Raw genomic sequence first — 13,007 nt, forward strand, 5'->3', positions numbered from 1 at the left:
CGAGCGTGGAGTATCGCTTGGAAAGGTTGGTCCACCTATAAGGACTGGTGTAACAGGTGGCTCTGCCTGGTTTTAAAGGAGTGGTATAGTGGAAATCCTTAAGTGGTTTGCTCAAGGCGAGGACGTAAGCAGGTATAGCCGAACCTCGTAAAAATTTTGGTGTCATTCTCTTTTTCCCTATACTCTTTACATTTCCGCACGTGTGTTTATTTATATATTATTGTGATTGGTTTACATACACGCCTTTTATTTTGTTTGGGAAATTGTTGGTGAATCGGTTAAATAATTAGTCAAAAGTAATTTAAAATCCAATCCAACCCCCCTCTTGGGATTACACCATTCCTCACAAAAAAATTTTCTATTGGATAATATACATTTTTGAAAGACAATCTTGTTACTTAGCATACTAAGAAATAAACTATCATAAAAAGAATTAGTGTTGAAGTAGAATATGTTAGCGGGCTTGTGTTGTTGAAGTCTCTGATTCTTGATAAGGAATAATGTTTCTTAAATCTATGGTTTAGTATAGTGATTTTCTCACATAGGCCTTACTTGGGCCTACCTATGACTTTAAGTTATAACAAGTTAGAGCTAAAGTGACTTTTATATTCCACTAGCTTAGGACAAGTGTGAGAAGATAATATATTGTCTATATAATTATGTGGATGTACTTTGTCTGTTATATATATTTTTATCAATATAGGAATAATGTTTCTTAAATCTATGGTTTAGTATAGTGATTTTCTCACATAGGCCTAACTTGGGCCTACCTATGACTTTAAGTTATAACAAGTTAAGAGTTAAAGTGACTTTTATATTCCACTAGCTTAGGACAAGTGTTAGAAGATAATATATTGTCAATATAATTATGTGGATGTATTTTGTCTCTTATATATATTTTTATCAGTATAGGAATCATGTTTCTTAAATCTATGGTTTAGTATGGTGATTTTCTCACATAGGCCTTACTTGGGCCTACCTATGACTATAAGTTATAACTGACTTTTATATACCACTAGCTTAGGACAAGGACAAGCGTTACAAGATAATATATTGTCTATATAATTATGTGGATATATGTCTCTTATATATATATATATATATATATATATATATATATATATATATATATTTTTATCAATATATAATGAAAGACCAGTGTTTTCCTCCTTAATATATTTCTTTTAGTAATATATGAGGATAGACTTTGAGCTATATGCATACTACAAAAAAACTACCTTCCCTTGTTTTTTTTTTCGTTTTTTTTTGTTATCATCCACATCTCTAACCTAACAACACATTTGGTCCACAAGAAAAGAAATGGAATGAGGTGAAATTCATCCCTTCATTTGTTTTATATCTAATTTTTCATTCTATTCCCTTGCCCCATTTCATTTACAAATCAAACATGATGTAAGTATTGCCTTTTCTTCGATGAATCTTCAATTTATTTCAACGACATGGCGATAGATGAAAGAATAAAATACCCAGATTAAATGTAGCGCATCCATACTTCTACATATGGTATAGATGTAGATACTCGGTGAAAAAATACTACTACTAGACATACCCAAAACCCAGACTTCAAAACATGCTGGCCTGATGCGATGAGCAAGACAGAGTCATATCTCTATCTCTGCCCCAACCCGCACCTCCTATAAGCTCTAAATAATACAAAGTCAATTAGCCGCTGACAGAAAATTTCAGGCAACAAATTGATAGACTTTTATCTTTCCTCGTTTGCAGCTGTGTCCAGCATAAATTGCTTGACGCACAGTTAGGACTGCACGGAGAGATCCCTGTGGGTGTAAGAGACCCCTTTATCAGCAGCCACTACTTGCCCAGTCCCCTTCAATATCCTACATTCACACCAAACCAATAGAGAGGAAATAAAAAATCCATTATGTTATCCCTCCATCAGAAAAATATTAAAAATGAAAATTAATTTGATCAAGGGGCCAAAAAAAAAAGGTGAATAACATGCTGAATCAAAATTTTAATCATTTGCTTACTATATATATGTATATACACACACATTTTTCTCACTATTCTTTTAATAATCAAATATATAAAATATAGATTCCTTCATATTTTCCTCCCTTTTCTCCAATAATATTGAAGTTTCGAACAGCGCTGATAAATAAGAGAGACGGGATTACCATCTAGTTGTTAGCAGTCCTTCAACTCCTACCGGACCCCGAGCATGAATCCTGCCCGTGCTTATTCCAACCTGTTCACCCATCAAATAGAGCTAAAATAACAAATAAAATCAACCATGATTGTGTTTCAACATAAACCGTAACAATGCATTACCTCTGCACCGAGTCCAAACCGTGCTCCATCACAAAACCGTGTACTGGCATTGTGGAAAACTGCAGCACTGTATTACGATAGCAAACCCACAATGAAAGGTAATTGATATCGTTTAGTGCAAGGGTTTGAGTGAATCTATGTATAAAACCACAACTTTCAAGGGAAACCAAAACATAACAAAAGCTGCAATGATGGAAAATCACTGGCCAATGGGCACGGGCATAGCTTCACAGAAACTGCCACCTAAATATTTTTAGCATCTTCTCATTTCTATGTTATTCTACTTCAATATTGTGAAATATGGCATTCTGAGGATGTGAGCTCAAAAAAGTGAAATTAGGTATTTGTACAAGCATAGAATAATTTAATAATAATATGCTTTAAATTTAGCCAAAGTATTTTTATTAATTTATTACCATTTAAAAAATATATTTCAATTCTGCCACTGCCCTTGGGATATTCCATTTCATACATTTGATATCTTATACTATACAATAAATTGGACACAAGAATTCTGCTTACCTGTCAACTTGATGCAGAAATACTTCAGCAACATCATGCTCATCTGTAACTATGCAGTCAGTATGGCCACTGTAAAATAGTCAAAAAATCACAGTTCATGAACTTGGTGAAAAAAACAAAACCATATAACAAATATTGAGGATAATAAAAAGGAAAAACAACAGAACAACATGCCTTCCATGATGATTTATATGGTCAATTGCAGCATGCACGTCATCGACAATTTCAATTGTGCATGCTGTGGAATTGTACTCATTGTTGAAGGAACGAGCCTCTGCCATGTTTAACAAAACACTTGCTCTCGGTCCACCAAACAGAGTTACACCTGCAAGCCGAACAAAAAACACAGAATTTGAAGCTGTAGCTCTGATCAATTGAATAATTTTCTTTTGCCCAGATAATTCTTTAACTCACTATAAGAATACGTGCATTACTCTCTTGCATACTGTATGAGCAACAAGGAAACAGAGAATGGAAATCTAATCAAATTCAATTTTGCAAACAGAATGAAAGAAAATTAAGTTCCCTATCCAAACAAATATCAAGAACAGCTAAATTTCATATTCACAATGACTGATACTGTGGCACTACATTTTCATTTCCTGAATATATTCTATAGTTTGAAGACAAACTCCAGCCAGGATTCTCCTCAAATTCTAAATTCCAGATTTTGGAGTTGTTTCAACTACCAAAACATTGAGAAATATTTCTAAGGTATCTAATAAAATATAAAACAAAAAATCAGTGAAGTTTATAAATCAAGCAAATAGCTTCTAGCTGAACAAACTATACATTGACACAAAGAAGTCCTACCTTCACGCTCAAGTTCCACAATAAGTTCGTTAAGGCCTCCATTTTTTGATAAATCCTTGTGTACAAGGAGTGTTTCCTGAGTATCATAAACAACTAAACAATAAGAAAGAGGTTGTGTTATATCAAACAAGCACTGAAGATAATTAACAGCATACAAAATGCTCTATACACAGTTTGATCGGTAAAAACCATATTGTTCATGTTCTTACAGATGCGTTAAATCAAGTTACAGAATATAAATTGATATTACCATAGCATTACAGGCTGCAGGATAATCTATCTTTGCATCCAAAACAATTTGCTTTGCCATATCAATGTTAGCTGACTTGTCAACATAAACATGGCATACTCCGTCTGAAATCAAAAACTAAACTTACAACAAACTCTGGTTCACAGATTAAAAATTAGTCAAACAAGTTCTTACCAGCATGACCAAGAACAGGAATTTTTGTTGAATCCTTGATTTGGGAAACAAGTTTGTTACTGCCTCTAGGGATCACAAGATCTATCACATCTTCAAGCTATGAACGAATAAAATTAATTAGTTCAAGTTTCACCACATTTGGAAAAATTGTCACAGTACAAGATGTCAATATACACCTTGAGCAGATCAGGAATTTCATCCCTTGAGGTGACAAGTCCAATAAGTTTCTCACCAACAGTATCGGGTATAGCTTCAGTAATAATCTACAAAACACACAAAATTCGGGAAATTTTGAAACTGAAACTAAATAAAAAGACAATGAGGAGCATCTATTATTAAACCTCTTAAGTAATCAAGAGGGAATTGTTTATGAAATCAAACCTTGTGCAAGGCTGCATTTGACCTCTTAGCCTCTTTTCCTCCTTTCAGCAGTAAACCATTCCCACTACGAATTGCTAGTGAAGCTATCTATTGAATCATTCAGTCGAACAAACAAAAAAAGATAAATTAAATGATCCAGAAAATATCAAAAAATACAAAATAAAAAAAAACTTAAATCTAAACTAATTTAATCACAACAGCAATAATATCACTGCTTCAATCCCACCTTACCAAAAAGGGGAAAAACATAATCACACTCAAATATTATTTTAGGCTATTATTACTGGAATGATTGTTATGCATCTGAGCATCTTACTGCTCCAGAAGATCAGCTTATTTTCCACCATCAAAGCATTCATGAAATGGTGGCACAGGAATGACATCTAAAAGGGACAGGAGGCATCAATGTTCAATTCTAATCATTAACTAAAAAAGAACAATGAAAGAGATAATTCAAAACGTTAGGGATGCAGGCAGGGGAGAATTTGAGTATCATAATGGCTTGAAAGTTGAGAATATAGAAAAATAAATGAACCTCATAAATTCAAGACAAATAATGGTTTAGAATATAGACTGCAAATGAGGTCTATGCATCGAATTGGTCGGTCAGGACAAATAACAATCAGTTTCATCCATTTCAACCTTCCAAACCATCCAAAGCAATACAGGAATATTCATCGTTAGCGTCCTAAGACAGATTTTTAACACCCCTTTTCCCAAAAAAATAAATAAATAAATAAAAGAAGTCTACAACAACAACAAACAATAACAACAACACAAACTAAGCCTTAAGTCCCACTAGGTGGGAAATAAGTCTCCCAACAGCTAATTCAAAATAGAGGAACGCATTAACACATGCAGAGGGGAGGAAAAAAAACAAAGAACAGAATACATGTAGTTAAAAAGGCAGACTACAAATGAAATGATCATACCCAAGAAAGACATAAAAAATGGTGTAAGCCATGAACTGCAATAGACATCTGATTAGGTGTTCAGATGATAAATAACAATGATTTACCCATTTCAACCTCCCAAACTACCTGGGCTAGATATTGATTAGTAGCCACAATGTCCCAAATCCCCAAAAAAAATTCCCACAAAATCCATACCAGTCAATTAAAGATCACATTGAGAAATTGCTCACTAGGTCTCTTAACCCAAAAATCACTCATACAAATAAAATTCTTGAAGTCTATCATGAACAAAATTAAGAAATTTAACCAATTCAACATTCATTAAATACTTTTTCTAGATAAAACTCAACCTTCCTTAACAATTAGAGCAAGAGAAGATTTGACAAGAAGAGATGCCCTTTTTTACCTGCACTAGTGCATCAGGTCGAGATTCAAAAACTATCAAAAGCACACCTAAAGGACATGATGTCTTCTCCAAAACGAGTCCATCTGCAAGCTGGATGCAAGTAAACATAGAAATGTCAAACATAAGGTTAAAGCAAAGGAACTTTATGATATCCAGTACCACCTAACTTAACAGTCCAAAGAGAAAAGGTTTGATGTTGAATTCCAGTAACTAAGCATAATTTTTGGGCCCTTAACCTCCAGAGTAAGCCAACAATAGAGGAAGGAAATGCAGCATTTTTTAATACTTCAAATTGTTATGGTACTCATGTATTTGTTTATAATGTTTTATTGATTGACCAAATATCAAGTACATTCCACAGTAAGTAATGGAATTTGGAAAATTTGTGTAGATAGTTGAGAATTTTTTTCAAGAAAACAAAATCATTTTTATTTTTGACTGACCTCAGTTCTCTTCAAAACACGGCCGATGGGTTCTTCCATGTCTGCAAGTACACGGACAGATTTTGCAAGACTGGAGATCTGTAATATACAACATCAGTGTCCAAAATGCATTTATGTCCAAATGACCAAACAAGACAGGCAAGCTTCAAGGACAAATGGAGTTGTCCAATAAGATAAATTACGCATATATGGGAAATTTTGTTTAGGGATATTCACATCCATTAACAGATTTATTGAAAAAAACATAGGAACCAAAAACATGCAAACTAAAATTGTACAGGCAAATAACAATTGCTTGCCTTCTCAGGCTTTAGGGACAAACGAGATATCAATGATGAGTCATATCTACCCTCCATTGCCGCAGCAACATCAGCCTCATTCTCATTCCTTATCAAGCTTTCATTAGCCTCCAAGGCATCAGCTATGTCCAGCAAAATTTTCCTCCGATCTTCTGGAAGTAGGCCCTACAGTAAAGCATATAATTACTTGCCTTAGAAATACAAATTTACAGAGAGGCAAATGAAAACTCTGAATCAAAAAAAAAAAAAAATGAAGGGGGGATAAAAATAGAACAGCAACTCTATAACCTTACATTAGTGCAAGAACCCTGAGCCATTAAAGCATAAACACATGAGATTTTTCTTACCTGAAGCCGTCTGGAGGACTCACGTGCTGCAACTGCCATCTCACGTGCACTGGCTTCTTTAAGTGGGCTCCATGAATGGGCATCTTTATGAAAGAGAGTACCAATACGCTCGCCTTGAAGCACTCTAATGATGTTGTCGGTGGCATAGCCACTTCAACATTAGAGGGAAACAAATTTAGAATGCAATTACAAGCTGAAAAATCCATATTATCTAAAAGAAATAAGAATATCAAACTATTATACACAGATGGTCCGACAACTTCACAAAGTCTCAAATAAATTAAATTCACTTTTTATGACGCCTTGTCCTTATGACAACTAATAGACTGTTGGAACTGTCTGAGCTATCAGCAATCCCCTTTTGAGACCACCAATTCCCCCAAACCATCCTTATTAAATATGAAAGAGCTGTTCTTCTTACAGTTAATGAAAGCTTGTTGGGGAGCCATCAACATGATGGATATATTTTTATAATTTCAGTTTTAAATGTCAATAAGAAATCAGACTGTTCATCAGCTGACATAAGTCCATCCCTTTGAATAGATGATCAACTTTTAAGGGGTTTAACTTCTGATGTCAAAGATTAGAGAAGCATCTCTAGTCCAAAATTTGATAAATTTATACACCAAAACAAATAAGATAGTACCTTGTAATGACAACAGGGGTGCCAGAATAAGCTGCATAAACAGCAGCTTTTACTTTTGCAGTCATACCCCCCCTTCCTACTCTAGACTTGTCCCCAAATGTGATTTCTGTTTGATGTTTTTCCTTCACATATGTGCGGATGAGCTTTGAATGTGGATCATCTGGAGGGCCACTATACAGACCTTCTACATCGCTCAACAAAACAAGAAGGTCAGCCTTCAGTTCCAGTGCCAATAAAGATGCCAGACTGTCATTATCCCAAAATATACCAGAAGGATCCTACAAATAATGGATAGAATCAAAATTAACAAATATATTGTAAATGACCAAGCTATCAATGTGAAAGGAAAGAAGCTAGAAGTAACAGTAGCAATTTACATGCATGTATTTCAGATAATCAGACAAAGGGCAGCACAGGAAGTGTGGACTCAATGTCTTCAACAACATTATCTCTGGGAATAGTTCTATTGTGATTTTAGAAATTGTCAACAAAACTGAGTAATTAAACAAAATTTGTGCACATGTACATGGGCATGATGACTGTTCCCATTATTCGGAGCAAGCCTCAAATAATGCATCTATAAACCAATATTTTGGGACGTCGGTCAATTGAACTTCTCTTAACTTCATGCAAAAAATTAACCTTAAAAGTGACAATATCCATAAGATTAAAAGAATTTAAAAAGGCCTCAAATAATCCATCTCTAAACCAATATTGTGGTTGGGAGGTTGCCCAATTGAATTTATTTTTTACTTCATGCAAAACATTACCCTTGAAAGTGGTTACATCCATAAGATGTCATCAGTGTGCCTAAAGTATAACCAAGGGATGCATATATGACTAATGACTATCAGTCTATGGCATGATGATCTCTCAAAAACTAAAAAAGGCCAGCCTAGTTTAGAGAGGTCTGAGTCTATTCAGAGCCTAAAAGACAATGAAGGACATGTTTTTCTAGGTTAAGGTTCTCTCCTAGTCTCTTACAACTTACAAGACCAGACCACTCCACCTGGACAATACACAATTACGCATAATTATAACATGTTATAACCATGCATGTTTTCATGGGTAAGGATGCAAAAAATAAACAAGTCACATACCTCATATGGAGTTCTCCTAGTACTAACTGCATCATTTTCATTGAAAATAGGAATAACCCTCAGAGAAAATAATGATTTCACTGTTTCAGAAAGTTGCCTTCTGAAATCTGGATCTCTAAAATCATTATCTGTCACAATAAGTTGAGAAGAGGTCACATCTAGCTGCATAAAGAAGAATTATAAGTTAGCCCTTCACAGGAAACAGCTTAAAAAATACAACGAGTAAAAAAACACTAAAATATGAAGCTGTAAATGGGCACCATCAAAAACCCCATCGCCAAACAGATTTTCAAAAAGGATGAGTCAGAATATCGGCTATTATAGGCAATATGCAAAACTCCCACCATATTCAAACGGTCTTTCATGATGGATAAATGGCTATATTCTCACCTGGCTGAACAAAGTATCATAAAGGGCCATGAGACTGCTCTGTCCAACAGCTGCACAAGCCTTTCCATCAAGGTCAAGTTGTGGTTTTTGGAGATCAACCAAGCTGCAAAACAAATGTCCTTTTAAGGCAACAAATTCTCACCCTCATCTTCCCGGAAGCAAATGAAATTAATAATTAGAAGAATGACAAAATCTTATGCCTCTCTACTCTTTCCTTTCCTATCAAGGCTCAGAAGCATAACTGATAAAAATTAAAAACATGGGTCATTTATATTAATTCAAATGATGATTTCCTGAAGGTAATCATCATTATTTTTTGTTGATAACTTCAAAACGGCTTATTCATGGAAGGAAGTGGAGCCTTATATCGTGCTAGCTTACCCCCACACTAACCGATACAGAACAAAACCTGTATAATGACCATTTCCTTGATTATTGTCATGCCAAAAGACAAGAGTTGGGATATTTCAGCTGAACAGTTGTGCAAAGTTAGCAATGAAATAACTATTCCACTATAATTGTCTCTCTCCATTTTTCCTTCTCACTAGGCAGGGGCAGGAAGACAAGAAGTCTTCAGTGCTTAAAAATCAGAGCAGAGAACATCAATTTCAACCGAGAAATTTCATCTCAGATTTTTTTTTTTTTTTTACTAGCAATAAAAGAACTCAGCAGAACCCCAATCCTAGCCCACAACTCTCAGTGCTGAACTAAATCCAAAAAAACAAAATCATCCACAATATTAAACAAAGTGAAAAATTATCATGTTCCTAAAGGAGACGAGCAAAACAGGAAAAACAAGCTAAGGTTCTCAGTGACAGCAACTATGCATTTAGCAAAACATATTCTATTTCATCAATTATACATATTGTAATCAACCTTAACCAGATCCTGTATATCAAGATGTCATTGATTATTATCTTCTCTGAAAGTAACTGTGGATTAAGAACAAAGCGGAAAGGATTTGTGTGTGTGCATGTGTTTTTTGGCATGGATGGTTGAAGGTATTAAACTGCTAAAATGTCTCCAGAAAATGAAATAATTTATCACTTGATCCCGGCCACAGAGACTCAGAGACAGGCAGGCACACAAAAGCAAACACAAACGCAGAAGATCAGGCAAAAGGAAGAGCTGATATACATATCTTGCTTTATAGATGATTTGAGTTCAAAGATTCCAAGTGATAACGTTAATTTTTGCAACGAAATTGTGAAACAAAACAAATAAAAAAATAAAAATATTAAACTTCTTTCAAGTCAAGTCATGGTTGTAAATGGTAATGGGCGTCTCTGTGCTTGAGGAGCATAAAGTTAGAGCAGCTTGATTGAGATACTCCAAAGTAGAACTGCCTGCCCTGTTAATGCTAATGAATATCAAAAACCAGGGTTATACTACTAGCTACTGATTTAGAAATTCTAACATAATGCCTATTATACCATTTATGTTTTAAAAAAAAATTATTTACAGTATATACCTGGGGCAAGTATCTATACAGACCAGTAGTTGTCTGAACAAATAAATATGTGATTTACCTTGCAAAAAAAGTTCTAGAAGATTTACACACTAATAATGGGTGAGAATACTGAGTACGCATCTCAAACTTATGTGGATCTTCATTCAAACGCCTTGAAAGTTAATGCAAAAAAATTGAAAGGAATTATGCCTCTGGTGTTTTTAGCAGTCTAGAGGAAGCTTCTACCTCTCAGTGACTAACATTGGGATTCAAACAGAGCATAAAGAAAACATTACAAGAACCTGCTATTGATCAATCTCCTGTATTTAAGCCGCTGGCGGCCAACACCAACAGCACCTGAGGTAACCAGAATGACTTCAAAGCCTTGGGAGTTCAAATGTTTGAGCTGTGGGCATTTCATGTAGAACAATGAGACATTAGCAGCAACATATGCATATATAAATGAAAAGGGTGAAAGTGTGAAATATAGTCATGGGATATGGTGGCTTCTTTCTGGGCTTTTTTCCCCCTTTGTAGATAGATGAAGGAATGCTATTGCTCTTAGCCAAGGGCTTATGATAAGACCAACATACCTGCTCGCAGAGAGCTCCAAGTCTGCCAACTGCTAATCTTCCATCAGATCGAGTAACCACGGCTGTTCCTACCTTTTAAAAGATTAGTGCACATGTTATTACTTCCGCGGTGCTAATTATTATCCATTCATATAAGGATTTTAACGGAGGAAGAAAAATAAAACAAAATGCGTTCAATGCATGGAATAAGGAAATATTTAAATATCACTGAAATGGAGCGTCTATTTGGACTTAAAAAATGAGATTAAACGATCAGATTTACGGTTCATTTATAGCACTGATTAAGTCAATAGCGATGAATTGCCAATTATTTTTGGTATGAGTACACACACAACATCAACCACAAGCATCATATCCAAGAAACATAAAGATCTGGATGATTTAATTTTGGAAAGAAGAAAAAAAAAAAAAAAAAAACGAGAAGAACAGCAATTCAATGTCTGTATAAACAGAAAGGTCATTCCTTTCTATTTTCTCTCGATAGATTTATTGAATGTAAGTTGCAGAAAATCATCACATGTCTCTGATTAGCTTTGGGGGAAGAAAAAAAAAAAGGATTGTTCACCTGATTTTGCGGAAAAAATCCCCAATAAATACTTTTCATCAAAACAAAAGGAGTCACAATCCAATTTTGTTTTCTAATAAAATTGGCATGTTTTCCGTTCTGCTTTCACATAACCAAACTTACAAACCCAAAATGGAAACAATTACTTATACGTAAAGACAGCCCGACGCTCGGAAATAGCAGAACCAGCATTAAAAAGAAAAACAAAAACAAAAAACAGAAAAAGCGCTTGAATCCGAAATGCTCTTTGATTCCAATCCTCCCCATTTCAGAGCTCAAGTTTAAATTTTTCAAAATTCGATCAAAATTTTTATTAAAAAGAAAAACCAAGGAAGGCGCGCTTAACGATGCCAAGACGCAAAACGTATTACCAATGCTCAAACACGAAACAGAAAACGAAGAAATGCATCGACAAGAAATAAAAATAAAAATAAAAAAACAGAAGCGGAAGCGGAAGGAAACAACGTGAATGTGGCAGTGCTCAATAACCTTGACGACGATACGCTTGACGTCCCTGAGGAAAGCCCGAGAAGAATCCATGGCTTCCGCTCCGAGCAGCACAGAGATTCAGAGGAGAAGAGGCGATAGGGATTGCGAAGGGAGAAAGAGAGTGGTTTGTGGGCGCATGCGAAGGCGATGCAGGTGTGGTCTGTGAGAAGAGTGCGAGAGACGGGGCGTGGTGGCAGAGAATTTAAATGCGAGGCGACGCGCCGCGACAACCACGTGGCAGGCTAATGCGCCAGGCTAGGAAGGCGACGAGGAGAGACAGCCCTGTGACGCTTGGCTTCTCGCGTGGGGTTTTTTATGGAATTATTCACGTGCGGAGCGTACGCGTGGCGCCGGGGTAGTGGGGGACGGGGAATGAAATCGACTGGGGCGGCTGTGTTTCCCTTACGCTGGGCACCGTGATTTTTATCACCGACCGGTGTCACAGTGTCACTGCTCACATGCTCCGCCAATTATTGGACTCCTTTCCACTAAAATTATTGAGCCAATATGTATGATAATAAAATCATTTTTTTGTGGAAAATAATTTTTTTTTTCTAATTTTTTTTTTTTTTTTTTTTATCTTTGAATGTCATTAAAATATTATCTACTGATCTACAATTTTCAAAATTTCAATATAAAAATCTAATAAAATATATATATTTTTTATTTTTTATGGAAATTTAAAACTTTGAAAATGAAGCGATTTTTTAATATATAAAAAATATGATTAATTAAATAATCTTACATAGGCATCACTTTTATTATATCATTAGACACACATATGTCCTCATCGGGGTCGTCATTAAGAATAAGATGTGAATGATATGACTAGTTTTTCGGTACCATTATTAGAAATTAGACACCCAAAAAAAATGAAAAGTAACAATATGTTTAGTTAATGGACCATTTAAT

At 35.1% G+C, this 13,007-nt stretch overlaps 1 protein-coding gene across 1 annotated transcript; it reads right to left on the reverse strand.

The window, feature by feature from the left end:
* Positions 1–1,425: 1,425 nt before the first annotated feature.
* On the reverse strand, positions 1,426–12,274 carry LOC131159859 (delta-1-pyrroline-5-carboxylate synthase-like). Its single transcript, XM_058115048.1, has 20 exons — positions 12,096–12,274; positions 11,042–11,113; positions 10,751–10,854; positions 8,999–9,101; positions 8,609–8,770; positions 7,509–7,786; positions 6,863–7,013; positions 6,516–6,680; positions 6,217–6,294; positions 5,774–5,863; positions 4,454–4,540; positions 4,249–4,335; positions 4,073–4,169; positions 3,899–4,002; positions 3,649–3,724; positions 3,010–3,160; positions 2,836–2,904; positions 2,314–2,380; positions 2,160–2,230; positions 1,426–1,859 (listed from the first exon to the last, which is right to left on the reverse strand). The coding sequence occupies exons 1-20, from the start codon at positions 12,144–12,146 to the stop codon at positions 1,778–1,780; spliced, it is 2,145 nt and encodes a 714-aa protein (XP_057971031.1). The 5' UTR covers positions 12,147–12,274; the 3' UTR covers positions 1,426–1,777.
* Between the last annotated feature and the right edge of the window lie 733 nt (positions 12,275–13,007).

This window comes from Malania oleifera, chromosome 7 (genome assembly GCF_029873635.1).
Source record: "Malania oleifera isolate guangnan ecotype guangnan chromosome 7, ASM2987363v1, whole genome shotgun sequence".
In the NCBI taxonomy this organism is placed as follows: domain Eukaryota; kingdom Viridiplantae; phylum Streptophyta; class Magnoliopsida; order Santalales; family Ximeniaceae; genus Malania; species Malania oleifera.